At 41.3% G+C, this 27,922-nt stretch overlaps 1 protein-coding gene across 6 annotated transcripts; it reads right to left on the bottom strand.

Moving 5' to 3' along the window:
• Positions 1 to 341: 341 nt before the first annotated feature.
• LOC111981129 (ubiquitin carboxyl-terminal hydrolase 28-like) lies at positions 342 to 27,011 on the bottom strand. Of its 6 annotated transcripts, none has more exons than XM_024012281.2 (25): positions 26,827 to 27,011; positions 20,857 to 20,971; positions 20,624 to 20,705; positions 20,082 to 20,244; positions 18,143 to 18,229; positions 17,660 to 17,818; positions 17,479 to 17,549; positions 17,167 to 17,243; positions 16,747 to 16,895; positions 14,565 to 14,692; positions 12,818 to 12,931; positions 12,303 to 12,488; positions 11,684 to 11,907; positions 11,173 to 11,243; positions 10,658 to 10,886; positions 8,706 to 9,020; positions 8,249 to 8,412; positions 6,332 to 6,637; positions 4,454 to 4,549; positions 3,467 to 3,645; positions 3,171 to 3,249; positions 2,167 to 2,246; positions 1,889 to 2,012; positions 1,336 to 1,534; positions 342 to 1,071 (listed from the first exon to the last, which is right to left on the bottom strand). In XM_024012281.2, exons 1-25 carry the CDS (start codon positions 26,845 to 26,847, stop codon positions 896 to 898), a joined length of 3,594 nt encoding a protein of 1,197 aa, XP_023868049.1. In that variant the 5' UTR covers positions 26,848 to 27,011; the 3' UTR covers positions 342 to 895. The 6 variants fall into 6 exon arrangements, with proteins under 6 accessions (XP_023868049.1, XP_023868052.1, XP_023868051.1 ...); XM_024012284.2 differs by having other exon boundaries at positions 8,258 to 8,412; XM_024012283.2 differs by having other exon boundaries at positions 17,167 to 17,240.
• Between the last annotated feature and the right edge of the window lie 911 nt (positions 27,012 to 27,922).

Below are 27,922 nucleotides of genomic sequence, written 5' to 3'. Positions count from 1 at the left end.
GTTTTTATTTGTAATACATTTACAAAAAATAAAAATAAACGTTTTTTGCTATGCCATTATGGGCTATTGTGTGTAAATTGATGAGGGAAATAAACGATTTAACAAAATGTGGAAAAAGTAAAGGTCTGAATAATTTCCGAATGCACTGTACAATACATACTGTACGTTTTAAGTTGGATGTTAGTTCCAATGTACAGTGTTCATTCAATTATTGACAGTGTTTTCTCTGTGTGTGGAAGGGTGACGAGGGGTGTTATAAGGTGAAAGACAGAAATATAGATTGAAAAATGTGTCAGGCACAAAAGAAGACTTGAGAGCAAATCAAGGAGAAAAGAAGAACAGAAAGTTTGATAGTTTATTGAGCGTCAATACAGTTTTCAAGAAGTGGAAAACAGGAGTGGAAGGAAAGGCTTACATATATAAACAGGAAAATACAAAACAAGACAAAGGAAGCTGAATTTCTAAACACCTAAATCTTCAAGAGCCTGTTGTTCACTGCAATCCTAATGTATCATGGTACATGTAAAATATCTAACAAACAATAAAAAATACTCTTATTTCTTGTGTTTTCACTTTCTTAAAACATACCTAAATAGGTTCAAAGCAATACCTTATTAATGTATAATAAAGACATTTCTCTCTCTCCTCTTGATGTGTCTGAGTATCATATGACCATATAAACTCTGCCTCAAGTCACTCAGAATCTACTTACTGTTCTGATTTAGAAAAATATGGCAAAAGCACATTAAAAAGTAATATAAAAAAAACTACTTTGCACTACTATGCAAAAATCCAGTGTTTGTCAACTCTACATGAGGATAAAACATTAGCGATCGTCGGCTAGCGTACCTGTCCTGACCATTAATCTCAGAAGCTGACCTCTGACCCCTTGGTCTTACTTGACAGAGACCACGGAGGTGTTGGTGATAGACTCCATGATGGCGGCCAGGCGGCTGCACAGGTCGTGGGGCACTTTGGAGCGCACCGTTGGTGGATCTTTTAAGACCACCCTCTCTGTTGAGCAGTCCAGAACCCTGGGCAGAAACTCACCCAGCTTTAACTGTAGGGAGTCTGAGAATGAGAGGAAGGGGGGAGAGGAAGAGAAAAACAGAGCTTCCATAAGAGGAGTAAAATACAGTTAAGATGTGATAAATTAGATGAGGAAAATGTGCTACAGAGATTWAAAAAAAATTATAAGCCTTATAATAACGCAATTATACCTCTCAGTAAAGTGTTACTGAAATCTGCAAATGACAGCAGTGTTGATGTAGATAAACATTTAGCACAGCTTGGATAAAGCCCAGTAAGAACCTCTTCCCCTCCCTCTGTTCTCACCATCCAGGTCCACTTCCAGGTAGGAGCACCAGTGGCTGCGGATAGCCTCCATTGTGTCCAGGTCCTCCTGGCTGACCATGTCCGGCCGGCTCATCAGGTGCATGCAGGGGATAACCGCCTCGTTCATGATGATCAGGCCCTCCTCCACGCCGCTCACCTCGCCGCTCCTGAACAGGGTGGCCGCATTGTCATTCAATTCCTAAGAAGAGGGCAAAAGGGGGAGGGACAGGGGATATGCATATGCAGTGTCACTACGGAGTCTTTTTGGATAAGAGCATATGCAAAATGACCAAACTATAGCCAAATAAAAATGTCTAGAGATAAGTGGTCTATATACAGACAAAGTGTTAATATACTATATAGCAGGGCTATTTAACTCCAGCCCTGTGAAACTTTCACTCACACTGAAGTTTAGCCTTCTTATTCTCCATTTTATTAACCTTTAATACATCTTGATTTTTATATTCCCAACTGACAATATCAGTCTCATGTCCCAAATCTTTTCAAACCAGGTCTTTCACAGTGATGCATCTGCATCATCAGTAGCACTCACTTTGAGACATCTCCTCCTGTAAAGTGCAATAAGTGACTGCTCCACTCCTCTCTTCTCCCCTCTTCTCAGTAGCATGGTGTTGTCTTTGTAGGCGTGGTTGAGGTAATTCAGCGCCTCGCTCACCCTGGTGGAACACAATGATATCACGCCACGTCAGCCAGTCAGCCCACTGATGACATCACATCAGACAGTCAGCCCACTCACTCACTCACTCACTCAAACCACCATACAGGCTGATCACGTAGGGGCAGAGCCCCGGTCGCCATGACAACACCTACTTTCCATGCTGGTACTGTTCCAAGCCCGTCAGCAGGTAGACAAACACTGTCCGGAACAGGCTGTAGTCATCATGCCATTGCTGAGGAGAAGAGCACACAGACACAATCAATGCAAGTTTGGTCTGATTTCCAATGGAGAAAAGGCTGTAGTCATCATGCCATTGCTGAGGAGAAGAGCACACAGACACAATCAATGCAAGTTTGGTCTGATTTCCAATGGAGAAAAAAGCCTACCTAGAGTCTTGGTATAAATCCATCCATCAAGGCCTGTGTAATGTAGGTTTATGCTCAAATAAGCATTTTATAGTGTTTAGCTCAAATTGTCCACATGTGTAATGACACAAAGCAACCAGTAATCACTGATCATCTTAGATTATTTATGATTGTTGGAACAAACTGCTTAACAGTGGGGACAACATTTTGGAACATCACAGGTAATGATCATTCATACTACATTCAACCATTTTTATGCCAGTAAAAATGTGTATGCTGGCGACATGATGATCGGTGCCTGGCTGCCAATTTTCAACTAAAAATGAACTCCAAATACCAGAAAAATATTAAATCTACTTTTTGCACAGAGTGAGAGGTTCCCGRGCCATTATAGCTGCCGGACATCTTGCATTTCCCAAAATCTTTGCTTGAAGTAGTCATTTCTAAGCTCCACAGCCACATGTAGAAGAATGACAGCGTGTCACACAGTGTGACTCAAACAACACAAACAAAGATCTATACACATGCCAGAGGCATTTCTTACTCGGTACAAAAAGTGGATTTAATATTTTTCGGAATATTCTCTAGTTATCCGAGTTCCACCTGCAACTGAAAGACAAATGCCTTCCAAATCAAGAATAAAGAAAGTATCAGCAGTAAAGGTTGGTTGAAAGTAAGTTTACTATGCTTTCAATAGACCATCTGATCAACCTCCAGTACAAGCTAGCTTAGCTATGCTGCTGGAGGTTGGATCTAGATTGGCTAAGGGAAACCTAGCTATTGACACATACCATATATTCCTCCATATCCATATCCTCTGGCTTGATGAGGCGTAGTTTGGCGCGGGCCTCTCTCATGATACTGATGGACCTACACAGGAAGTGATGATTTGCCCCACAGAAATATACTTATGAATAATACTGTCAACTTGATGATAATGTTCATGAAATGCTTTTTAATTGTTCAACAAATAATAATTGTAAAAATAGCATTGCATGTACAACTTACAATGAAATGACAAAACATGAACACATTTTAGTTTTTAAATATACATTTCATTGCATGTCAGAGAGTGGTGCTGACTGACCTGTCGTCGAAGCTGAGGTTGCGGTCGGTGAAGCCATCCAGCAGGGTCCTCTCGATGACGCGATTGGGCGCCTGGTTCTGGAAGAAGTAGACCAGGGCATGGTGCAGGCGTGGGTCCTGCTGGGCAGTGGTCTCCTCCTGGGACAACTCAAACAGACGGGAGTACTCCTCCTGGAACGCCTGAGGAGAGGGGTGTGAGAGATGTTAGAGCCCACTGGGCATAGACGTCATCTCAACGTATAGTTTGGATTTAAATGTGGTTGAGTTGTCAACTCATCCAGTGTTATATAATGGCCTTTTTCCCTCCATTCAGATTACTGCCTCTCACTTTTGGTTATTTGAAAATGAAATTATCTCCAAAATATCGCTATTTTTATATAACAAGCAATAGAAAGTTGGTTGCATTTTCAGTTTAATCCACCAGAAAAAGACAGAACAAATATTACAACAAATATTATGGTTAAACTGAAATATACTAATTGATAAAAAAAACATTATTTTTGAAAAACATTTATAAAAATGGTATAATCTTCGTAAACTATATCATAAATAGGACTGGTGGAGTTATGTCACACATGCAGTTAACAAAAAAATGTCTGCTCTTTCCAAAATTACAAACAACTAATTGCAGCATTACCACAAAAATGGAGAAGGCAAGTGGAAAGGGGAGAAGGTAAGGAACTTGTCTGTCGGCCCTGCATTAAAGGCCAGAATTGGCTAAAGAAAATTGTGAGAAATAAAAAAGTATACCAGTTTCATTTAAGGACCAAACAATTGATAGCTGCGCCATACAGGTTGCAAAAGATTTTCGATGTACCGATTCCATGGCACATGGTTTATGAACTGTAAAATATACTGTCCGTGAAATTATGTCTGCCAAGACTCTATCMCTCCCCTTTATGTACATACATATGTCTCTACAAGAGGAGACTGACAGAATATTTACAAGTATAGCATGGTAGAAGGACATAGACACAAACTACTTTACCTTGATGAGGCCAGCCTCAGGGCCTTCATTGTCAAATGCCTGTCTGGCTTTGGCTATGGCCATAATGATTCCCTGCATAGCTGGAGTGAGCATACTCTGAAACACAGAACCACAGAGAAGTACAAAGAATGGGCATTAGAGCGAGGCCATGCACAAATAAACTACTATAGCAATGATGCACCTTTCAGGGAGTCATGCATGCTGTATCCATTAATTGGATTGATGCAAACAATCATATTATAATTTGAAGCAACAATCAAAAGAGTGGCATGGCCCAAAATGTATCCAAATGATTTTCTAACCAATAATCAATAGAAGTCATCGACCACGGAACAGCATGCTTTCAATGTATTGGAGTTGGATTTATATATGTACAGTGCCTTCGGAAGGTATTCAGACCCCTTGCCTTTTTCAACATTGTTACATTACAGCTTTGTTCTAAAATGGATTAAATAAAATGTATTCCTCAGCAATCTACACACAATACCCCATAATGACAAAGCGAAAACAGGTTTTTATATATTTTTTAAACTGTCTTAAATTAAAAAACAAACAGAAATACATTATTTACATAAGTATTCAGACCCTTTGCTATGAGACTAAATTTAGCTCGGGTACATCCTGTTTCCATTGATCATCCTTGAGATGTTTCTACAACTTGATTAGAGTCCACCTGTGCTAAATTCAATTAATTGGACATGATTTGGAAAGGCACACCTGTCTATATAGGGTCCCACAGTTGACAGTACATGTCAGAGCAAAAACCAAGCCACGAGGTCCAAGAAATTGTCTGTAGAGCTCTGAGACAGGATTGTGTGGAGGCACAGATCTGGTGAAGGGCAACAAAACATTTCTGCAGCATTGAAGGTCCCCAAGAACAAAGTGGCCTCCATCATTCTTAAATGGAAGAAGTTTGGAACCACCAAGACTCTTCCTAGAGCTGGCCGCCAGGCCAAACTGAGCAATCAGGGGAGAAGGGCCTTTATGGTTGTCCAGAAGGACAACCATCTCTGCAGCACTCCACCAATCAGGCCGTTATGGTAGAGCGGCCAGACGGAAGCCACTCCTCAGTAAAAGGTACATGGCAGCCCGCTTGGAGTTTGCCAAAAGGCACCTAAAGACTCAGACCATGAGAAACAAGATTCTCTGGTCTGATGAAGCCAAGATTGCACTCTTTGGCCTGAATGCCAAGTGTCACATCTGGAGGAAACCTGGCATCATCCCTACGGTGAAGCATGGTGGTGGCAGTATCATGCTGTTGGGAGGTTTTTCAGCTGCAGGGACTGGAGACTAGTCAGGATCGAGGCAAAGATGAACAGAGCAAAGTACAGAGAGGAATCTTGACGAAAACCTGCTCCAGAGTGCTCACAACCTCAGACTGGGGAGAAGGTTCACCTTCCAACGGGACAACGACCCTAAGCACAAGTGACAAGACAACGCAGGAGTGGCTTCGGGACAAGTCTCTGAATGTCCTTGAGTGGCCCAGCCAGATCCCGGACTTGAACCCGATCMAACATCTATGTAGAGACCTGAAAACAGCTGTGCAGCGACGCTCCCCATCAAATCTGACAGAGCTTGAGAGGATCTGCAGAGGAGAATGGGAGAAACTCCCCAAATACAGGTGTGCCAAGCTTGTAGCGTCATATCCAAGAAGACTTGATGCTGTAATCATTGCCAAAGGTGTTTCAACAAAGTACTATGTAAAAGGTCTGAATACTTATGTAAATTTAATATTTAAAAAAAAATGTTTAACTGTTTTTGCTTTTCATTATGAGGTATAGTGTGTAGATTGACAAGGGAATGTGGAAAAGTCAAGGGGTCTGAATACTATCTGAAGGCAGTGTATTTATTTAAATTACGTATGGAGCGACTCTCTACCTCTTCATTGTAGCCGTCATTGTCAGCCTGCACCAGGATCCTGCCCACGTTGGGGATCTCCACCTCCGACACCACGATCTCTGGTTGCTGCTGCCGGCGTCTGGTCGCCGGCGGGGCGTCCTGACCATCCTCGCCGTCTGCCTGGGTGTCGGGTGCTGCCGCAGCTTCCGCCCCTGCCTCTCTGACCCCAGTCTCGCTGTCGGTCTCAGAGGTGAACTCTGTGGAGGGGTCAGGGGTCACAGCTGCAGTCTGTGCCTGGCCATTCATCTCTGCTGCAGGGCTGGGAGACTGTGGTGGGGGGAGCTGCTGGGCATATGAAGTTGACATTAAGTTAGATAGATCAAGTTAGCTGGTTAATGCCAAGTCTAAGGCATATAGAGACCTAACATGCATACTTGTCTGGTACTTGTCTGATAATAAAAAAGGTGTCACCTCTCCCAAACAAAAATTATTATGCTTACACAATAAAAAGCTTAATTGCAGCATATATAATTTAAATTAAATAAAATGATTTTTCTGACTGGATCCCCTTTTGATTGACAAACTGAGTCGTAAAATGTACATTTACTGTGCATTAACATAGTTGGATTATTAAAATAATGGAATGACCATAAACAAAACCAAAAGCACTTCACTACATTGGGATCCATTCAGGACTATATACATTGACCACTAGAGGTCGCATCTACACCATTTATGAATAAGTTTGCCGTTTGCGCAGGCAGGTAGTCTGTCCGGCAAGCAATGGAATGTGACACACGCCAAGCGGATTAAAGTTATATTTAACATAAGGCGGGTAAAATCTAGACATAACATTCAGATACTGATACTACTTGGACAACTTTCTACCAAAAATTAGACAACACAGAGCAACCGCAATATCACGATGGATCCTTGTCAACAGGGAATACACCCATTCTGTTTCATACACATTCAAAAAATTCTGCTGTTACGCAATGTTGACAACAGCCACATCATCAGCATTCACACAAGCATTCTCATAACATTTCACAGGCCTGAAAAAGAGCATCGGTCCAAGCAATCAACCAACCTACGGCTTGGCGGCAGGTAGCCTAGTGGTTAGAGAGTTGGGCCAGTAACCGAAAGGTTGCTGGATCGAATCCCCGAGCTGACAAGGTAAAAATCTGTCGTTCTGCCCCTGAGCAAACCCACTGTTCCCCGGGCGCCAAAGACGTGGATGTCGATTATGGCAGCCCCCCGCACCTAGGGATCCCCCTTTCCCTTGTAATACGCCAGAACTCTCTCCAACTAACCAACCGTACAGTAAGAGGAATAAAAAGCTCCTGTTCTACTTAAAGACTGGCCACAGCTCCTGTGTCCTCTTGACAGTGTCTGCAAGAACCCCCAGTGGTAAACCAACTGACTGTGTGGAATGCTGCTGGGATGACCGGGGGAGGGGTGCGCAGTGACTGACTGCTAAGGCCGTATCGCCTCCAGGGAGGATGTGGGGAAAGGCACTTTGGCCAAACAGTTGGAAGATATTGGGGTATACTAACTACAGAAGCTGTTTAGTCACAACACATCTAGCATGAAAACGGCATACTGAAACAAAAATTAAGCTCACAAGTACAATCTCACAAAAGACGAGAGTGCCGGAGGTTAGCCTAGTGGTAAACACAGCTGCCTTTGGACTACACATAGCCACTGTCTAAAAGATAAACAATAACTCTGAGAATAACACACTCCTCCCTCTTTCTTATATGTTGTTTATATAAAACTGAACCCATGGGTCACCCTAATGTCATGACTCGCTCCAAAAACATGCAGAAGCTATCACTATGCAACAGGGTAGTAAGAGATATAGGCCTAGGTCTATATGTGTACGTGGCCTAGATAAGAGTATGTGACCGATATTCAATTGGTGCTCAGATGACAACCCCAGACCCCTCTTTTCACCCTGCCCACTTGACTGTGTTCCTGCCCCTCCTTGTCCTCGCTGGTATGTTGGCAGGGCTCTGGCGTGACAGTGACAGCCTGGTGGTCGCTCTCCTCTGGGCTGCTGCCAGCGTTCTCCAGGGACACAGGTACTGGGGACTGGGGCTGGTTTATTGGGACAGGCTCTGAAACAGTACAAGGACCATGAATGGAACAGGCAACAATAGTCAGAACAGATCTGAAATATTTGCTAGTGCTTAATTGAACAATTGAATTGAATACATTTGATACATTTTATGAAGAGGGAAATTGATTAGTCCCCATCGGTAGACAGACAGGGACAATAGGGCTTGGCCAAATGTGGTGACCATATCATTCAGTATCTGACTAAAAGACAAGGACAAAAACCAACAAACACCGCCACCCTCAAAGAGCATTATCATGTAACCCTGCCATATAAATTGATGTCCAGACTGACTTTCAGATTCCACTGCCGGTTTAACAGCCGACTCTGCCTCTGGTTCCTGTCCCTGCTCCCCAGTGGGTTCCTGGGCAGGTCCAGGTTGGGGGACTGGTTCTGCTGCCTCGTCTTTTTTTTTACTGGGAACACGAGTGGAGGTGGAGGCTGCTGTGGGAGCGGCCGGATCCTGCTGTGGCGGCTGGTAAAACTGCTCTTCCCACTCCCTGAGCTCTTGCTGGAACCAGCGGTTGTCCTCGCGCACGTAGCGCCCGAGGTTGGGTGGCAGAGAGTCCATGCCCTGCATGACCTGGCCCGTCTCGTCATCTGTGTCTTCTGTGGACAGAAATATCATAAATATAAACAACATCACAATGAGCTAACTGTTCACATTCAATAGTAACATAAACTAAGCAGCATATTCTGAAAAGACAAGCAAAACACACTAAAAAACATTATGGAAAAAAACACCTGTTCAGGCTATGAATTGGATATTCATGAATGTATTTATTTATAAATCCTGAGCAACAGTTACAGTGTGCACAGATATAGCAGGTATACAGTATAGGTGTGGCCAGATATACAGGGCATTCAGACAGTATTCAGACCCCTGGACTTTTTCCACATTTTGTTACATTACAGCCTTATTCTAAAATTGATAATAAAAAATGTAAAAAATCCTCATAAATCTAAACACAACACCCCATAATGACAAAGCAATTTTTTTTGTTGATTTTATTGTAAATGTATATAAAAAAATATATCACATTTACATAAGTATTCAGACCCTTCGCTCAATACTTTGTTGAAGCACTTTTGGCAGTGGTTACAGCCTCGAGTCTTCTTGGGTATGAAGTTACAAGGTTGGCACACCTGTATTTGGGGAGTTACACATTCTTCACTGCAGATCCTCTCAAGCTCTGTCGGGTTGGATGGGGAGTGTTGCTGCACAGCTATTTTCAGGTCTCTCCAGAGATGTTCGATTGGGTTCAAGTCCGGGCTCTAGCTGGGCCACTCAATGACATTCAGAGACTTGTCCCGAAGCCACTCCTGCCATTGTCTTGGCTGTGTGCTTAGGGTCGTTGTCCTGTTGGAAGGTGAACCTTCACCCCAGTCGGAGGTCCTGAACAGGTTTTTATCAAGATTTCTCTCTGTACTTTGCTCTGTTCATCTTTGCCTCGATCCTGACTCCCAGTCCCTGCCGCTGAAAAACATCCATACAGCATGATACTGCCACCACCATGCTTCACCGTAGGGATGGTGCCAGGTTTCCTCCAGACTTGACGCTGGGCATTCAGGCCAAAGAGTTCAATCTTAGTTTCATCAGATCAGAGAATCTTGTTTCTCATGGTCTGAGATTCTTTAGGTTCCTTTTACTGAGGAGGGGTTTCCTTCTGGCCACTAGCACTCTATATCTGTTTTTTATTTTTAATACATTTGCAAACATTTCTAAACCTGTTTTCGCTTCAACATTATAGGGTATTGTGTGTAGATTGCTGAAGATTTTTTTTATTTAATACATTTTAGAATAAGGCTGTAACAAAATGTGGGAAAAGTCAAGGGGTCTGAATACTTTCCGAAGGCGTCATATATAAACAGCACTGTGACATGTCGACTTGCACATGTTGACACACAAACATTTCCGACATTGCAGTCCAAAGTCATTTAGCTGAGCATGACTGGCCTCATGTTTTTGGTCCCTGGCATACATCGCTAGTTCAGTTTGTGGTCATACACACATCCTTCAAAAATGAAGGTGCTGGCCTAAGGAAGGATACCTGAAGAGAACAGAAAGGCCTGCACACTGAATTTGCTCCCAATTACCACCTTTATTGACAACGTTTCGATCCAACACGGATCTTCTTCAGGTCAAACGGACTGAGTGCTCACTTCACAATATACTGTACATAAAAATGTTCACCTTGCAAACATAACTCGTTTCTCAGGAGAATGGGGAGGAGGGATACAGGTACCTGCAATTAGGTGAGGCAGCCTGTCGTCGATATACATGAGGCAGTAGGCGCTGGCGTTGGTCATGCCTCCGTACGAGTCCCTGACCAGCTCCTCCCAGGAGGACTCGCTGACGATGACGTCGTTGTACTTCATCCAGCACTGGTTGCTGTGGTCGTAGATATAGGCCCAGTAGTGGCCAGCCAAGGCTTGGCCCTCGTGGACGAGGACAGCGTGAAGCCTGTACGGAACCTTCACACACATCAAAACAAGAGAAACTTTCTGTATTGGCATGTGCACACATCAAACAAGAGATTAGGACTAGAAAAGTAAAGTTTTAGCACAAACCGTGAATCATTATAGTCTCTTGTGACAGAGCGGTAACATAATGCCAAATCGAGTACCTGACAAGATTTGGTTCTGGGTTCCGAGATGAATCATTATGCAATGCTTGTGACACATGTTCAATCTAACAAAGTTCTATTAGTGTATCACATGCTTTAACCTGACATGGACTGTCAGATAGATGGGAACTTACCTGACACAGACGGTTATCCGAGTACATGCCCTCCAGCGCTTGGCTGACCCTGTCGATGCTGGCCTTTAGCTCTGAGCACCGAGACACAGACACACAGATCAATGCAGTGCACCTGGGGCCGGGCCAGACACACACACACTCTAGAGTAGACACTCTGGGATAAGTGACTGACAGCTAGGGTAGGCTGTCTGCTCATGATATACATCCAAATGAAGAATTATCACAAGATATGTACAGCAAATGAGTATTACCACATATAGCATCAAATCATGTTTAAACAGGTAAACATGCTCTCATGGAAGAGAATCTCGCAATCACTACAGAGCTATCACAGAACTGAAGTGCTATTTGCATGTGAAAATGTCACAGGATGTAGAAGATCCATTGTTCACACTTTGCCCGTGCTATGCATATCTTACCGAGAGTGGCTGTAATAGACAACAAAACATTTCAACTTGAACCCAATTGCAGAGAGGTTATCATTAGTGAATCCAGGTGTAAGTGACCGTACCGTTCATGTTGTTCTCCATCTCTGTCCTCCAGCGCTGCAGGCAGGTCTTGACGAAGCGCAGCTCCTCCTCCGTCACACTGTGGGGGGCGGGGTGAGGTGGGGCGTCCATGGGGGGTCTGCACTGGGTGAAGGGCTTGTAGATGGGCATCCTCTGGCTAAAGGAGGGCTTCTGCTGACAAGTGGAGCTGTCGGACGGGCCTGCGTCTCCTGGCTCATGACACTGACTGAGGAGACCCACAGAGGAAAGGCAAGATGTCAACAAATGGGGTTGGCATACAGTGAAAACAGAGTGGGTGATGTACATAGGCTAACAGGTAAAACATTACAGGGGTGATTTGGTAAATCTCATATCTGAAATCATTTTAATATTTCCCATCGTTTTTTACTAGGAGTTTCAAATGTATTCATTGATTTTCAATTATCCCCTGAATTGACTGACTTCACATTGACATTCTAGGTAGGAACACATCAAAGTGTTTACTCTGTGACTACAGCTGGCACTACAGTTACATTGACTAATAAGGAGTACCGGTAAGTCGTGACAGGACTAGATATCGTGTAAGCACTAGAAACTTTTACATGCACACATAGCCTTGACAGTTGTCCCAGAGGTCCTTGCCTGGTATCGTCAGGGTTGGCGTCTGTGTGCTGGGGGTTGCTGCTGGGGGGAGTGGGGGAAGAGGCAGCCAGCCTCGCGTCTTCAGCAGGGGACACACTGGTGGGCTTAGTGCAGGCGAACTCCAACATGTACTGTAACATGTCTGCCAGGGGATAGTTTGTCGGCCCGGAGCCATAGTTTCTGTAGCTGGAAACAGAAGGAGACAAAAAGTTGAACTCATGGTAAATTGGTGACAAACAGATTTCATCAAAAAAACATGTCAGTCATGATTCACGAGCAGGACATTTCCTACGTYAATCAAAATACTCATATTAGAGAAACACTGTGTGTACGTCAGTTTTTCTACTAACTCATGGTTTATTCACTCTCAGTGGACACATTTGGAGGTATCCATCCTGGTGCAGTCATCAGTGAATTCAATAAAAAATGATTAGCTAAAAGAGCACAGTTGTCCTCCAAAATGTGTACTGGCGTGTACCTGATGTGTCACACTGCTTTACAAACAGTAAACTCACCATTCCAGTTTCTGCTGCAGGACCGTGAGATGCTCCTTCAGGCGCTTCACCTCTCCTCTCCTGTTGTGGGTATGCTCATTGTTCTTGTGAAGGTATCTGTTTGCATACAGTAAACTTAGTTTACCACAACAAGAGTTTATTTGACTCTGATTCCCCAATTACAGTATCACCATTACAATGCAATACAATTCTCAGTCTACTGTAAATGCATGCTGATACTCAATATATATTGAAGAGTTTTTATCCAAAACGCTATATTTCCATTTTCAGAAACGATGGTAAATGAGCTTTTATTTAAATGATTTATGAAAGAGATTGGTGTGTTTTTTCACTATCTAATCATGGCATGAGGTTGTTCAATGACAGTTATGAATTTGTTTAAAATCTAATCACTTGATGGTTTAATTTCAGAGAAACATGTTTTTTTTGCAAAACGCTATATATTCCGCGTCACTCTCAGAAAAATAAAGTAGTACTGCTAGGTTTTACACAGTCAAATGTAACAAATAACTACTTTTAAAAAATATAAAGAACTTGATAAATGACATCAATAATTAAACAAATAAAATAATAATCAATATAATAATATGAGATCTGTTTGTAAAACACTGACATTTTAGTCATTTAGCAGATGCTCTTATTCAGAGTGACTTACAGTTAGTGCATTCATCTTAAAGATAGCGAGGTGAAACAACCTCCATACAGTATATCACATACCGTGGCATTTTGGAAATCTTCATATGAATATATATGTTTAGATACATATTATAACACATATACACTACCGATCAAAAGTTTTAGAACACCTACTCATTCAAGGGTTTTTCTTTTAATTTACTATTTTCTACATTGTTGAATAATAGTGAAGACATCAAAACTTTTAAATATCACATATGGAATAATGTAGTGTTAAACAAATCAAAATAGAGTTTCAATATAAAGCCATCCTTTGCCTTGATGACGGATTTGCACACTATTGGCATTCTCTCAACCAGCTTCATGAGGTAGTCTCCTGGAATGCATTTCAATTAACAGGTGTGCCTTGTTAAAAGTTAATTTGTGTAATTTCTTTCCTTCTTAATGCGTTTGAGCCAATCTACAATAGTTTGAGCCTGTGTTGTGACAAGGTAGGGGTGATATACAGAAGATAGCCCTATTTGGAAAAAGACCAAGTCCATATTATGTCAAGAACACCTCCAATAAGCAAAGAGAAACGACAATCCATCATTACTTTAAGACATGAAGGTCAGTCAATACGGAAAATTTCAAAAACATTGAACGTTTCTTCAAGTGCAGTCGCAAAAACCATCAAGCGCTATGATGAATCTGGCTCTCATGAGGACCACCACAGGAATGGAAGACCCAGAGTTACCTCTGCTGCAGAGGATAAGATCATTAGAGTTACCAGCCTCAGAAATTGCAGCCCAAATAAATGCTTCACAGAGTTCAAGTAACAGACACATCTCAAAATCAACTGTTCAGAGGACACTGCGTGAATCAGGCTTCCATGGTCGAATTACTGCAAAGAAACCACTACAAAAGGACACCAATAATAAGAAGAGACTTGCTTGGGCCAAGAAATATGAGCAATGGACATTCGACCGGTGGGAATCTGTCGTTTGGTCTGATGAGTCCAAATTTGAGATTTTTGGTTCAAACCGCAGTGTCTTTGTGAGATGTTCTAAAACTTTTGACCGGTAGTGTACACAGTTTTAGCTTTTTCACAAATGAATATCAAGCAGCTCACCTGTCCATATAAATGATTTGTGGGAACTCCAGTTTCTTGTGAATCTTCTCTGGGCGTCCTAACGACTGGTTGAACTCAAACCTGGACAGTTCAAAGGTCAACACTGGTGGTAACTTTGAGAACCATCTCTGGAACAGAGAGAATTCCCATCCACATGAATATTCCCATATACTGTACATTTCTATGTATATCTACACTACCATTCAAAAGTTTAGGGTCACTTAGAAATGTCTCTGTTTTTGAAAGTTTATTTTTTATTTTTTAATTGTCCATTAAAATCACATCAAATTGATCAGAAATACAGTTTAGACATTGTTAATGTTGTAAATTACTATTGTAGCTGGAAACGGCAGATTTTTTATGGAATATGTACATAGGCGTACAGAGTAGAGGTCGACCGATTATGATTTTTCAACGTCGATACCGATAACGATTATTGGAGGACCAAAAAAAGCCGATACCGATTAATCGGCCGATTTTTAAAATGTATTTGTAATAATGACAAATACAACAATACTGAATTAACACTTATTTTAACTTAATATAATACATCAATTAAATCAATTTAGCCTCAAATAAATTATGAAACATGTTCAATTTGGTTTAAATAATGTAAAAACAAAGTGTTGGAGAAGAAAGTAACAGTGCAATATGTGCCATGTAAAAAAGCTTCCTTGCTCAGAACATGAGAACATATGAAAGCTGGTGGTTCCWTTAAACATGAGTCTTCAATATTCCTAGGTAAGAAGTTTTAGGTTGTAGTTATTATAGGAATTATAGGACTATTTCTCTCTATATGATCTGTATTTCATATACCTTTGACTATTGGATGTTCTTATAGGCACTTTAGTATTGCCAGTGTAACAGTATAGCTTCCGTCCCTCTCCTCGCCCCTACCTGGGCTCGAACCAGGAACACATCGACAACAGCCACCCTCGAAGCAGCGTTACCCATTATCAGCAACCATCACTCCTGTGTTCCAATGGCACGTTGTGTTAGCTAATCCAAGTTTATTATTTTAAAAGGTTAATTGATCATTAGAAAACCCTTTTGCAATTATGTTAGCACAGCTGAAAATTGTTGTGCTGATTAAGGAAGCAATAAAACTTTCCTTCTTTAGACTAGTTAAGTATCTGGAGCATCAGCATTTGTGGGTTTGATTACAGGCTCAAAATGGACAGAAACAAAGAKCTTTCTTCTGAAACTCGTCAGTCTATTCTTGTTCAGAGAAATTATAGCTATTCCATGCGACTCCGGGATGCTGGCCTTCTAGGCAGAGTTCCTCTGTCCAGTGTCTGTGTTCTTTTGCCCATCTTAATATTTMATTTTTATTGGCCAGTCTGAGATATGGCTTTTTCTTTGCAACTCTACCTAGAAGGCCAGCATCCCGGAGTCGCTTCTTCACTGTTGACGTTGAGACTGGTGTTTTGCGGGTACTATTTAATGAAGCTGCCAGTTGAGGACTTGTGAGGTGTTTGTTTCTCAAACTAGGCACTCTAATGTACTTGTCCTCTTGCTCATTTGTGCACTGGGGCCTCCCACTCCTCTTTCTATTCTGTTAGAGCCAGTTTGTGCTGTTCTGTGAAGGGAGTAGTACACAGCGTTGTACGAGATCTTCAGTTTCTTGGCAATTTCTCGCACGGAATAGCCTTCATTTCTCAGAACAAGAATAGACTGGCCATTTTGAGCCTGTAATCGAAACCACAAATGCTGATGCTCCAGATACTCAACTAGTCTAAAGAAGGCCAGTTGTATTGCTTCTTTAAATCAGGACAACCGTTTTCAGCTGTGCTAGCATAATTGCAAAAGGATTTTCTAATGTCAATTAGCCTTTTAAAATGATAAACTTGGATTAGCTAACACAACGTGCCATTGGAACACAGGAGTGATGGTTGCTGATAATGGGCCTCTGTAAGCCTATGTAGATATTCCATTTTTAAAAATCTGCCCTTTCCAGCTACAATAGTCATTTACAACCTTAACAATGTCTACACTGTATTTGTTATACATTTTATGTTATTTTAATGAACTTTTTTTGTTGCTTTTCTTTCAAAAACAAGGACATTTCTAAGTGACCCCAAACTTTTGAACAGTAGTGTATATTACATTAACATTTAGATTTGGCTTAAAACTCACAACAACATTCAAAGTAAACATAAAGCTAGGAATTTGGTATGCTCACCTTGCTGCCAGATGAAATGGTTTGATCCGGATGGAGGGCTTCAATCTCCCCCTCTACCATGGCACCTTCCAGACATTCCTCCAAGTTGTTGAAACCGTTCACTTGTAAGGGGTACTGGCCAAACTGCTCGATGTTGGATAAGGTCTTACCTAAACACGGTCAAACATCTATATGAATTGACAYAAAAAATACTGATGGCATAAGAAGGGTGAGGAGTTTTCTTCACGATGGGACCACAGGAAAATCTCTGGGGCCTAGTTAAAGGCTATATCAGGTTATGACAAAAGTCATAGCCCTTGATAGTGAAAAGAGTCATAGCCTAATAACTTGAGTTATTCCTGATCAGCTCATGTGATCAGGAAATACTTGAGGCTCCATAGTTGTGTATAACCAAAATTAAAATGTCCATTCTATCCTTACCCTCATGTGTTCTCTCTGCCACAAATGTCCCATAGAAAAGCTGAACCATTGGATTTTCTTTTTTATCTTCCAGGCTGCTGAAGATAAGATGTCACGTTCATACCTCAAGCAACTCAATATCTGACGTACTGTACTTCAATACAGAGATAATACCGATACAGGATTTTATGGAATGTCAATGTCACATACACTAGTTGAACCAACTACAACAACAACAATACTGTAGCTATGGCATCTTAGTTAGCTATGACAATATGTACTTTAAGTGCTCTCGTACAGCGCTGCCTGTTAGGGATCAAATTCTTGACTTACTTTCCATTGGCAGCCAGCTGAAAGGCATCTTCAAGCCAGTCAAGGAGTTTGTGGGTGAACTCACTCACATCCTAGAATGAACACGTATATACATTAGTTGTTGTAAAGTCGTGGCAATGACCCAAGTGTGTGTGTGTGTGTGTACGCATTGACACAAGTTTGTGTGTGCGCGTGCATGTACCTGTTGGGCCTCAGTGTGTACCTGTTGGGCCTCACTGGATCTGAAAGCCTCTCTCAAAAGCTCGACGGCAGCAGACGGGTCCACAAACCTGCGAGTGGAGCCCACCATGAGAGCAAAGAGACAGCGCAGCTCCTGCATGAAGGCTATGTTCCTCTTGTCCTGAGAACACAGGCATATGTTAGACTTCTCTCACTTCACAGAGCTGCAATGGAAAACCTGCATAACACTTTACAGTTTTCAACAATATCTCTACATGCAAAGGGGTTGTTCAGCCCAACTTTCATGAGCAAATATAAACTCTTAAAAATGTATATACATTTGTATAACATTTGTTTATAACATGTACACTGTTTATAAATGGTATATCAATGCTTATTCAAGGAAGTTAGTACCAGCCAGCCCTCCACTGACTCTTCAGTCTCTGGGATCCAAAGGTTCCCTACTCTATTCCTCGGGGCTCCTGGCCCTCCATTGGACACTCACCGAGTGGCTCTTACACTTCTCCAGGATTCGCTCAGACAGGCAGTAGTTGAGTACCAATCTGCGGAACACGGGCAGGTGGAACAGGGACTGAAATAACAAAATGAGATTGGTCACCTTTCCTTAACACCGTCTTTTCATTTGTAAAATGTAACTGTCGAGGATACTTAAGGAGGTTTTAACACACAAGAGTCACAGTTAAGCAAACAAAAGAAAATGCCACTAAGAATAATATAACTGTTTTGTGTGATATGGGGAGATGGTGATTTTCCTCTCATAACAAGACAAATCAATGTGATTGTTTTCTATTTATATAAATTAGTGACATGATGCTTCATTGATGCTGGGGAGCTGTAGTATGTTTTATTGCTAAGTCTTAACTCTGTGTAACATATACAACACAAAATAATGGAGTATTACGTGCAGTTTCGAAGCGACAACAATATACCAGAGTTTTTGATCGCATTATGCCTATGTGTCTTCTCAACTTTCTCGTTTCCCAGAAACCCAATTACAGCTTATCACAATCTTACTGGAAAGCGTACCACACCAGATACCACAGAAATATGAGTACACAGCCACATGGAGGTCATTTAGTGAGTCTCAATCAAACTTTCTATGACCAAATTGTGATGAAAATAGTCCCAAAAAAGCGCAAACAAGCACAATCAACAGAAAATGTCATCCGGGTTTGCTAAAGAAAAGGTTGGATTTAGAATGCAACTATTTCAAACAACTTCCCAGCCACTCAAAATGTGTGCATTCCTTCCTATCCCTTGATGATATTCCTATCCCCTGATGATATTTCCTCTGGGTTTTTACTGCTTTTTCGATGTGACCCATATCTGAATGAAATTAAGACAAATGAGCATTCCCATTCGGCCTAATCTACCGATATAAACTAATTTCAGTCCAGGCTACAGAGTTCATCGCCTGCTCTATCATCACAACACTGCACTATTTAATTACCCTTGCAGTCTATCAATATCAATGAAGGCTTGAATTTCAGCGGGGCCACCTGATAGGCCCAGCTAATTTCAGTCTGGAATGGACACTTAATAGTATTAGAGCAGCAAGAAGCTTTTGCGTCAGGAAAGTAAAAACCCCACCACCGCACCTCATCTTTCCCCATCCTCCTGGTATTACCGATAACTCAATTAGCACAATATGGCTTGATTGTGTGGCAACTGGTTGAAAATAGATGTTCTGAAATGTTTGGTTTCAGTTGAGAGAGCAGGGGGAGAAGTCAGGTAATATCTCTTGACAGAAGTCGACATCATTCAGCGAATTGGACACAAACAAACGTGTTAGGGGCCTTCTCTCCTAGTTGTAATATTTTGAACCAAGTCACACGAAAAGTTTTGAAAGGTTTCAGAAAACAGAGAGAAGTTGTACACATGGCCACCACATAAACACCACTTAGGAGGTGGTGGAGAAAGTCAAGGTCGTATTACAGAGACCAGAGGAGTCCTAGAGATTCTGCAGACCAACACAAAATTAAAATACAACCTTTACTGTACGATATCAACCTTGGTAATTGTCTCAAGACGCTTCAAATGAAGGTTGACAATTACCAACTCCCCAAAGTTCCAAACTTGATAACCATATAACCTTTACATAATGCAAATGCTTGTTAACAGCCAAGGGAAGAAGCTCATAGGAAACAAAAACAGGTGTGTAAGAGAGAGACAGAGACCGAAAGAGAGAGTCACAACCAGGGCCGACTGGTGATATAACAGGTGGGCCTAAATGGCACAGCATTAAGATCCACAGCACAAACCCAGAATTTTCCACTAAAATTGTTATCCTGTTCATATTGGGGTTCTCATCTCACTGGCACAATTCTCTTTTACTTGTGCATATATTTTGTGTATAATTTGCAGTGCAAGCTCGAGAGCAGACTCTCTTAATAACTTTTTGTGAATACTGTGTGTTATCTCACCTGTATGACGGCACTGAACCAGCAGGTGTTGCCCATGTTGTGGATGCCCACAGGCCACTCATCCTGGCGGATCCAGTCTGCAGGGCTGCAGCTCTCTCCCTGGGCCTCGCAGTACTTCCTCTTCACTCGTGCAGCCCTGTCCTCCACACTGGCGTCCAGTGCCCTGGTACACACCAAAACATGTCACTCATCAACTGTAGGCAATGGTCTGATTGAGTTACACCTGGGTTGTGTTCATTGGGCACCAAATGGAAGAAAACTGACTCAAATGGGGAGGGAGTACATGAACTTGTCCAATAAGAAATGCTCATTTTTGTTTTCTGTTACGAAACGTTTTCTGTTGCGTGCCCCTATGAACAGGACCCTGGTATTTCACTGTCATCCTTTTTCGTTTACGTTATTTATTGCTCATACCACTGTGTTCACTTCAGATATGATCACTTTTTAATTGAGAGATTACTTAATTGGTGACTTTGTTCAGCAAGAAAACAGCAAGGTAAGGGGCGATAGTGAGGTACTGGACTACAATACCACTACTATACCTGTTGAGCTCTATCTCCTCAGCCTGGGATTCTTGCAAGCTGAGCTCGATGGCTGRCTGAAGGTCATCTTTAGGTGGAGCCCCTGAGGACATTTTAGAATGAGTAACAACACAAAGCACAGATTTTATGTATTCAACATCAGATATCAGTTTGCATTGGGAAACAAATAATCTTTTTTGTTTATCACCAGACCCTCAGCATTTTTCTCCTTTCCTTCACAAATTCCGGCCTACTTTTCTGGGTCTCCCTGTTGGSTTCTGTGTCTGCGGTCTCCTCAGTCCCCTGGCCCTCCTCTGGAGGCTGTGTGGTCAGCAGTCCAACAGCATGGCTGATGTCCCCCTGGCTGACCTGGTATCAGAGAGTGGGCATTACAATGGGACCTTTCCAAGAACTATAGCTCTACCCTGGCCTTGTGCCAGTCTGTTTCTGATAACTCTGACTATAAAGACATAGCAGCTAAAGCAGAGATAAACCGTCACCTTAAGTTTCACCTCTACGTGACTGAGTCCTTCTAAAGGATCTGTTCCAATGGGGACAGAGAGAAATAGGTTATCTAAAGAGTCATAAGCCTGGTGAGGGAGCCAGCTGATAAAGATGTCCGGGACAATGGACACTATTTTACCATTTAAGCAGGTAAGTCACTGAGAACTCATTTGCAATAACAACCTGAAATCTTCATAGCTCATATGTACAATATGCAGGTTCTCTTTTCAACTAGTTCATACTCATTGACTAATGGTGTAAGCATGACATCTCACAGTTGTAATCTTAGACACTAATTCAGGGGCGTCAAACATATGGTAAACAAAGAGTGTATTCAAGAGCATGTGTTTCAACTGATGGAGGGCACAACACAAAAAAGTGTTTTTAGATKATTTACGTTTAAGGCAAGAAATTATCAAATAGTTTGACAACCCTGTTCATAAGCTTTTAAATGATAACAAACAACTATCTTTTCCAGTGACAAAGACATGGATYTATCATGGTATGGTATGCAAAATGGGTCAACTTTGAGCACATTTACCTCCTGAATGTATTGGCATTCAGGTCCAAAAAGTCACTTTCTGACTACTTCTTCCATGGGCAAACATATATGGAAAGTTATTTTTAAATCAAAAGGGATGGAGGAAACCTGGCACCATCCCTACGGTGAAGCATGGTGGGAGCAGCGGCAGGGGATGGGAGACTAGTCAGGATCGAGGAAAAGATTAACAGAGAAAAGTACAGAGAGATCCTTGATGAAAACCTGCTTCAGAGTGCTCAGGACCTCAGACTGGGGTGAAGCTTCACCTTCCAACAGGACAACGACCCTAAGCACACAGCCAAGACAATGCAGGAGTGGCTTCAGGACAAGTCTCTGAATGTCCTTGAGTGGCCCAGCCAGAGCCCGGACTTGAACCCGATCTAACATCTCTGGAGAGACCTGAAAATAGCTGTGCAGTGACGCTCCCCATCCAAACTGACAGAGCTTGAGAGGATCTGCAGCGAAGAATGTGAGAAACTCCCCAAATACAGGTGTGCCAACCTTGTAACGTCATACCCAAGAAGACTCGAGGCTGTAACCGCTGCCAAAGGTGCTTCAACAAATTACAGAGCAAAGGGTCTGAATACTTATGTAAATGTGATATATTTTTTTGCTTTGTCATTATGAGGTATTGTGTGTAAACTGATGAGAAAAAAAGCAATTTAATACATTTTAGAATAAGGTTGTAACGTAACAAAATGTGGAAAAAGTCAAGGGGTCTGAATACTTTCCGAATGCACTGTATACAGTACCGGTCAAAAGTTTGGGCACACCTACTCATTCAAGGGTTTTTCTTTACTTWTACTATTTTCWACATTGTAGAATAATAGTGAAGACATTAGAACTATGAAATAACACATATGGAACCATGTAGTAACCAAAAAAGTGTTAAACAAATCAAAATAAATTTTAGATTCTTCAAAGTAGCCACCTTTTGCCTTAACAGCTTTGCACACTCTTGGCATTCGCTTCACCTGGAATGCTCTTCCAACAGTCTTGAAGGAGTTTCCACATATGATGAGCACTTTTTGGCTGCTTTTCCTTCACTCTGCGGTTGAACTCATCCCAAACCATCTCAATTGAGTTGAGGTCAGGTGATTGTAGAGGCCAGGTCATCTGATGCAGCACTCTATCACTCTCCTTCTTGGTCAAATAGCCTGGAGGTGTGTTGGGTCATTGTCCTGTTGAAAAACAAATGATTGCCCCACTAAGCGCAAACCAGATGGGATGGCATATCGCTTCAGAATGCTGTGGTAGCCATGCTGGTTAAGAGTGCCTTGAATTAAAAATTATTTACAGACAGTGTCACCAGCAAAGCACCCCCACACCATTACGCCTCCATGCTTCACGGTGGGAACCACACATGCGGAGATCATCCATTCACCTACTCTGTGTCTCACAAAGACACAGCCGTTTGAACCAAAAATCTCAAATTTGGACTCATCAGACAAAAGGACAGATTTCCACCGGTCTAATGTCCATTTCTCGTGTTTCTTGGCCCAAGCAAGTCTCTTCTTCTTATTGGTGGCCTTATTGGTGGCCATTTCTTTTCAGCAATCTGACAATGAAGGCCTGATTCACGCAGTCTCCTATGAACAGTTGATGTTGAGATGTGTCTGTTACTTGAACTCTGTGAAGGTTTAATTTGTGCTGCAATTTCTGAGGCTCGTAACTCTAATGAACTTATCCTCTTCAGCAGAGGTAACTCTGGGTCTTCCATTCCTGTGGCGGTCCTCATGAGAGCCAGTTTCATCATTGCGCTTGATGGTTTTTGCGACTCCACTTGAAGAAACTTTTAAAGATTTTTAAATGTTTCATATTGACTGACCGTCATGTCTTAAAGTAATGATGGACTGTCATTTCTCTTTGCTTATTTGAGCTGTTCTTGACATAACCCTATTTGGTAAAAGACCAAGTCCGTATTATCTTCTGTATACCATCCCTACATTGTCACAACACAACTGATTGTTTCAAACAGAAGGTTTTGGGTAGTCTTTCTGTCAACCCAGAAGATAGTTATCATGATCGCTAACTGGCTCCTCGAAGAGAATGATAGACAAACGCATGCACCACACAGACATACAGGGGCAATATTGCTGGAAATTAATTGGTAGATAATGTTACCTTTGGCTTTTTAAGCCAATTGAGGATATTAGGGGTGGGATAATGTCAATGTGGATTTGATGGGATGGTATGCAGCGAATGTGAGCGGAGTGGAGCTGGAGTGGAATGAGGAGCAGATTTTTTTTTATATTGGCCCGTTGGCCTTCACTCCAATTTCGCTTCTTTGCCACTCAGTCACAAGTTTTGGGCATGCTCTGCCCACCATTTTCATTTCCTTTTTAATTAGGCATATTATGTTGTATTTATTTAGCCTATCCCACCACTAAAGTGCAGACTTATTGATACGAGTCGAGAAATAGGTCACACAGCCTGTGTAATTGATAGCAAGACAAAGAATGAGCCCATGCAGCAGCATCGGAGACGTTTTGATTTTTATACAGGATATTGTTAACAAAAGAGTTTGTAACAGTGCTATAGTTGTCTACCAACTGTAAAATGTGAGTCAAAAGTATGTGATCAAACAAATACAGAAAAAGCAAGTTGTTTTTTTATAACAACCACTGCATTTCATCAGCTAGGTCCTTGTTTAATAGCCTACGACATGTTGAAATGTTGAAGCTTCTTATGATAGCCTACATGAAAGCCAAATGGTACATAGTCACAAAAGTAGATGGGGTGTTTGTTAAATTAACTTTTTAAACACACAATGAATGGAGGGAATTTGGAGGAGCAGTTCTTTTCCCTGTGACGTCTGACTGATCTTTTGCCAAGCAGGGGAAAGGATTTTGAGCGATGCGCAAAGACCGCTCCATGAGCGATGAGTGAGGTTTCCGACTGGTCCACTCCACTCACATACTCTGGTAGTATGGGAGCTTGAAGTATCTGATACTTGTATGATTTGTTTATCACAGTTTGTGGTGGAACGTGAAAAAGACATGCACTTTCAGAATTGTTCGGCGAGCTACTCATAGGCAGGCTAGCTCACAATCCAACTGTTGYAGACCCCTGCTGTGGATAAATCAACTGTCCAGTAGTAGGTGCTGCCCATCCTTAACCATGGAAACCATGTCTTTAAATTAAAATCGATGTATTTTTCTTATAGTAATTGTCATTGTTTTTTTACAAGTCAACAAATAAAAAACTGTGAAACCTATAAGGAAAGCATTTATTTTGTAGAGGTTACATTCTCAGATTATACACTTTCTTATAATACTCATAGATGACTCGTTATTCATATATTTTGTCTCACATATATCATACCATATCTTCATAGGGAATTCACCACAATCATGTATTCAATTGTGTATGTAATTTAAGGCATATAAGTCACATAGACAAATACACCATTGACATATAAGAAAAAACATATTCTTACCAGATCCTTATTAGATTTTGTACAAATAATGTTCTTCGCCATACAAGATTTTTATTTGATTTGTATGATTATTTTCCATATGGGCAGTGCCAGGTTGAGGGAACAAAGAAATATGATTTGTGCGGATTTCATTTCTAGTCCATATTTCGAGGTCAATTTTTAACTGGAGTAGTGTCGTTGGAAGTAAATAGGAGTCTATGTGAGGCTATATATTCCACCACGTACTCTAACCCAATGTTTCCCGAACCGCTCCTGGCCCTGCACATATTTGATCTATTCCAACACTAAAACACCTGATTAGTTGTCTAGTTGAATCAGGTGTGCTAGTGGATTAGATCAAAAATGTAGAACAGCTGAGGGTCACAAGGATCAGTTCGGGAAACATTGCCCAAAACAATTACAATGGTACTACATGAATGGGATGGAACCAACTAAAATGTTGCTATGCCCATTGTTTGCCAGTTTGCAAGATCAGATAAGTCTCACATAAGTCCACAGCCTGGTAAATATGTTCAACATCACTCACTCATAGTGTACAGGAGTCATGATCCATTTATACCTAATACAATATAACTTAAAGTATCCTTAACCAGCCATAGCTGAGGTTTTGAAATGATACACCAGAACAGTAGTTGCTAAACAGTTAAAATAATATATATATATATATATATATATATGTGTGTGTGTGTGTGTGTGTCAGATGAGAGGCATGAGGCTATATAAAGCCCCCCCCCAGTAGCAGCAGGTGGAAATGTCAGGGTAACAGTGTGGCAGACATATATGGAGAGCTGTGGTCTTGGTCAGCCTCTATTTTGGGCCCTGAAATGATAGCTAGGGTTTAAGTGACAACGGCAGTGGATGTTTTTCCTGACATACACAAAAAGCCACTTGAACCCTAACCCAGATTACTGTAGATAGGACATTAATTGGGGGGGAAAAACACAGTTATGTCAAGCTATAAATGGGGGCTATAAATGGGCTAGAGACATGTTGATTAATTACTAGCCAAATAGTGGACCAACTCACTAAAACTCTATCCCAAATGCCATAAATCTTATCATGTACTTTGTGAAACGTAATGTGTAATTTGCCTGGCCTTGCATCCCACTGTTACAAAATAGAATAAATAACCAATAGATACAGTGAGCAAATTAGTGTGAAACACAACAAATGGGAATTGTTTATGATGAAACATAATGAGTTGAAGCTGGTGGGGTTTTGTTCGGTTAGTAGGACACTAACAGACTAAACTCCACTCCATGGTGAAGTTCATCATAAACTTTATTCACCATGGAATGGAGTTTAGTACGCTAGTAGGATACAGGTATATTCCAAAACGATGTGTAGGCATTGCATGTTGTTAGTGCTTTTGACAGACTACCTTTCGCTAATTACAGTTATTGCAAAGATTTATGACAATAACATAACTATTTTTCCACCTGGTTGTTGTGATACGTTGAACGAGACGCCATTTCAAACATATTTGTAGGTCAGACAGAATACTTTGTGACAACAGTTTAGAAACAAATAGAATCTCCCACACTTGAGATAAGTTGAAACAAATGTGTCATTCACTGTTTCACAAAGGAATAAGGTCGTGTCGTGATATTATTTAGTGGCTATCTACACAGAAAATGTAGGATGTATCTCTTTTGGTTAGTTAACGATCTCATGCAAGGTTGAAGTTTTTTGAAATGTCACTTGTTGCATTTTCATTCCACTCCGTTACTTAGTGCTCACCGAATTCGTTGTTTTCCCCATGTTCACTCTGTTGTTCAACTCTCATGGCAGAAAAGGCCGAATGTCTTGTTTATTTCCCCCAAATGACTACACTTCGGATTTTAAAAAAAGTCCATCTCTCAAACAGCCACACCCAAGCAGAGCTGAGAAGAGGGTATTCGCCTGTCCAAAAAACGGGCGCGCGCAACCAACGTGGGTGCGCGCGGTTACGGCAATGGACAAATAACCTTCAGACAAATTATTGATACATCATTACAAGGATAAATAAACGTTAGCCTAAACTGTTTTGAAATATGTGCACCTACTGTATAGGCAAGGGGGGGTTCTTCCAAGGAATCTTTAGTTGAAGCTCATTTACTGCATTTCTACTTAATTTTAAAACTCTAAAATGCTATTTGGAGAAGAGAAAAAACAAGCAAAAATGACCCCAGACATAAAAAATGACCCCAGACATCATCCCCTTGGCTGCTGTAGCTTCATTCACCTCAGTCGACAAGGGACATAACATTCTACAAACTCTACTTTAGTAAATCAATCAGCAGTTATGTAACTAGCCATCTACAGCCATCTTTCACCTCTGCACTGCCTCAATACCAAAGGAGTGGGTCTGCCTCACTCCTTAAAAAAAGTATCAACTTACCATGTTAATAGAAAATCAATACAGATGCCACTCAAACTTTCCCACACAGGTTCATTTACTGTTGAAAGCGAGTAAAGAAGAGACATCTTAAACTATCCAGAATACATTTTAGAACGAAAAGAAACAGAAAGAAAGGAAAATTACTTTGAAGATCATCTGACATTACAACATTTTGAAGGGGAGATTTAGGTGTATAAAACTGATTGGGGATCTGCAACTGGTTGCTCAACATGATATCTATTCTCTGGCTTCTACTAAGCTCAGGTAAGATTTACTCACACAGTTTTCCTCTTCTACAATTAGTTTTGGATTAAATATCCATAATGATGAATTAAATACAAAACATTAAAGACCAGTTTACCAGTCAGTGCTATTAAGAATTGTCTACATGAAACAAGCAACTTTACATTTAAAGATGATTGACATATTAATGAGACAGTGGACCTAGTAACGGTT

Source organism: Salvelinus sp. IW2-2015, linkage group LG20, assembly GCF_002910315.2.
Source record: "Salvelinus sp. IW2-2015 linkage group LG20, ASM291031v2, whole genome shotgun sequence".
NCBI lineage: Eukaryota > Metazoa > Chordata > Actinopteri > Salmoniformes > Salmonidae > Salvelinus > Salvelinus sp. IW2-2015.
The sequence above is the reverse complement of the archived record's forward strand: the minus strand, read 5'-3'. Positions and strand labels throughout refer to the sequence as shown.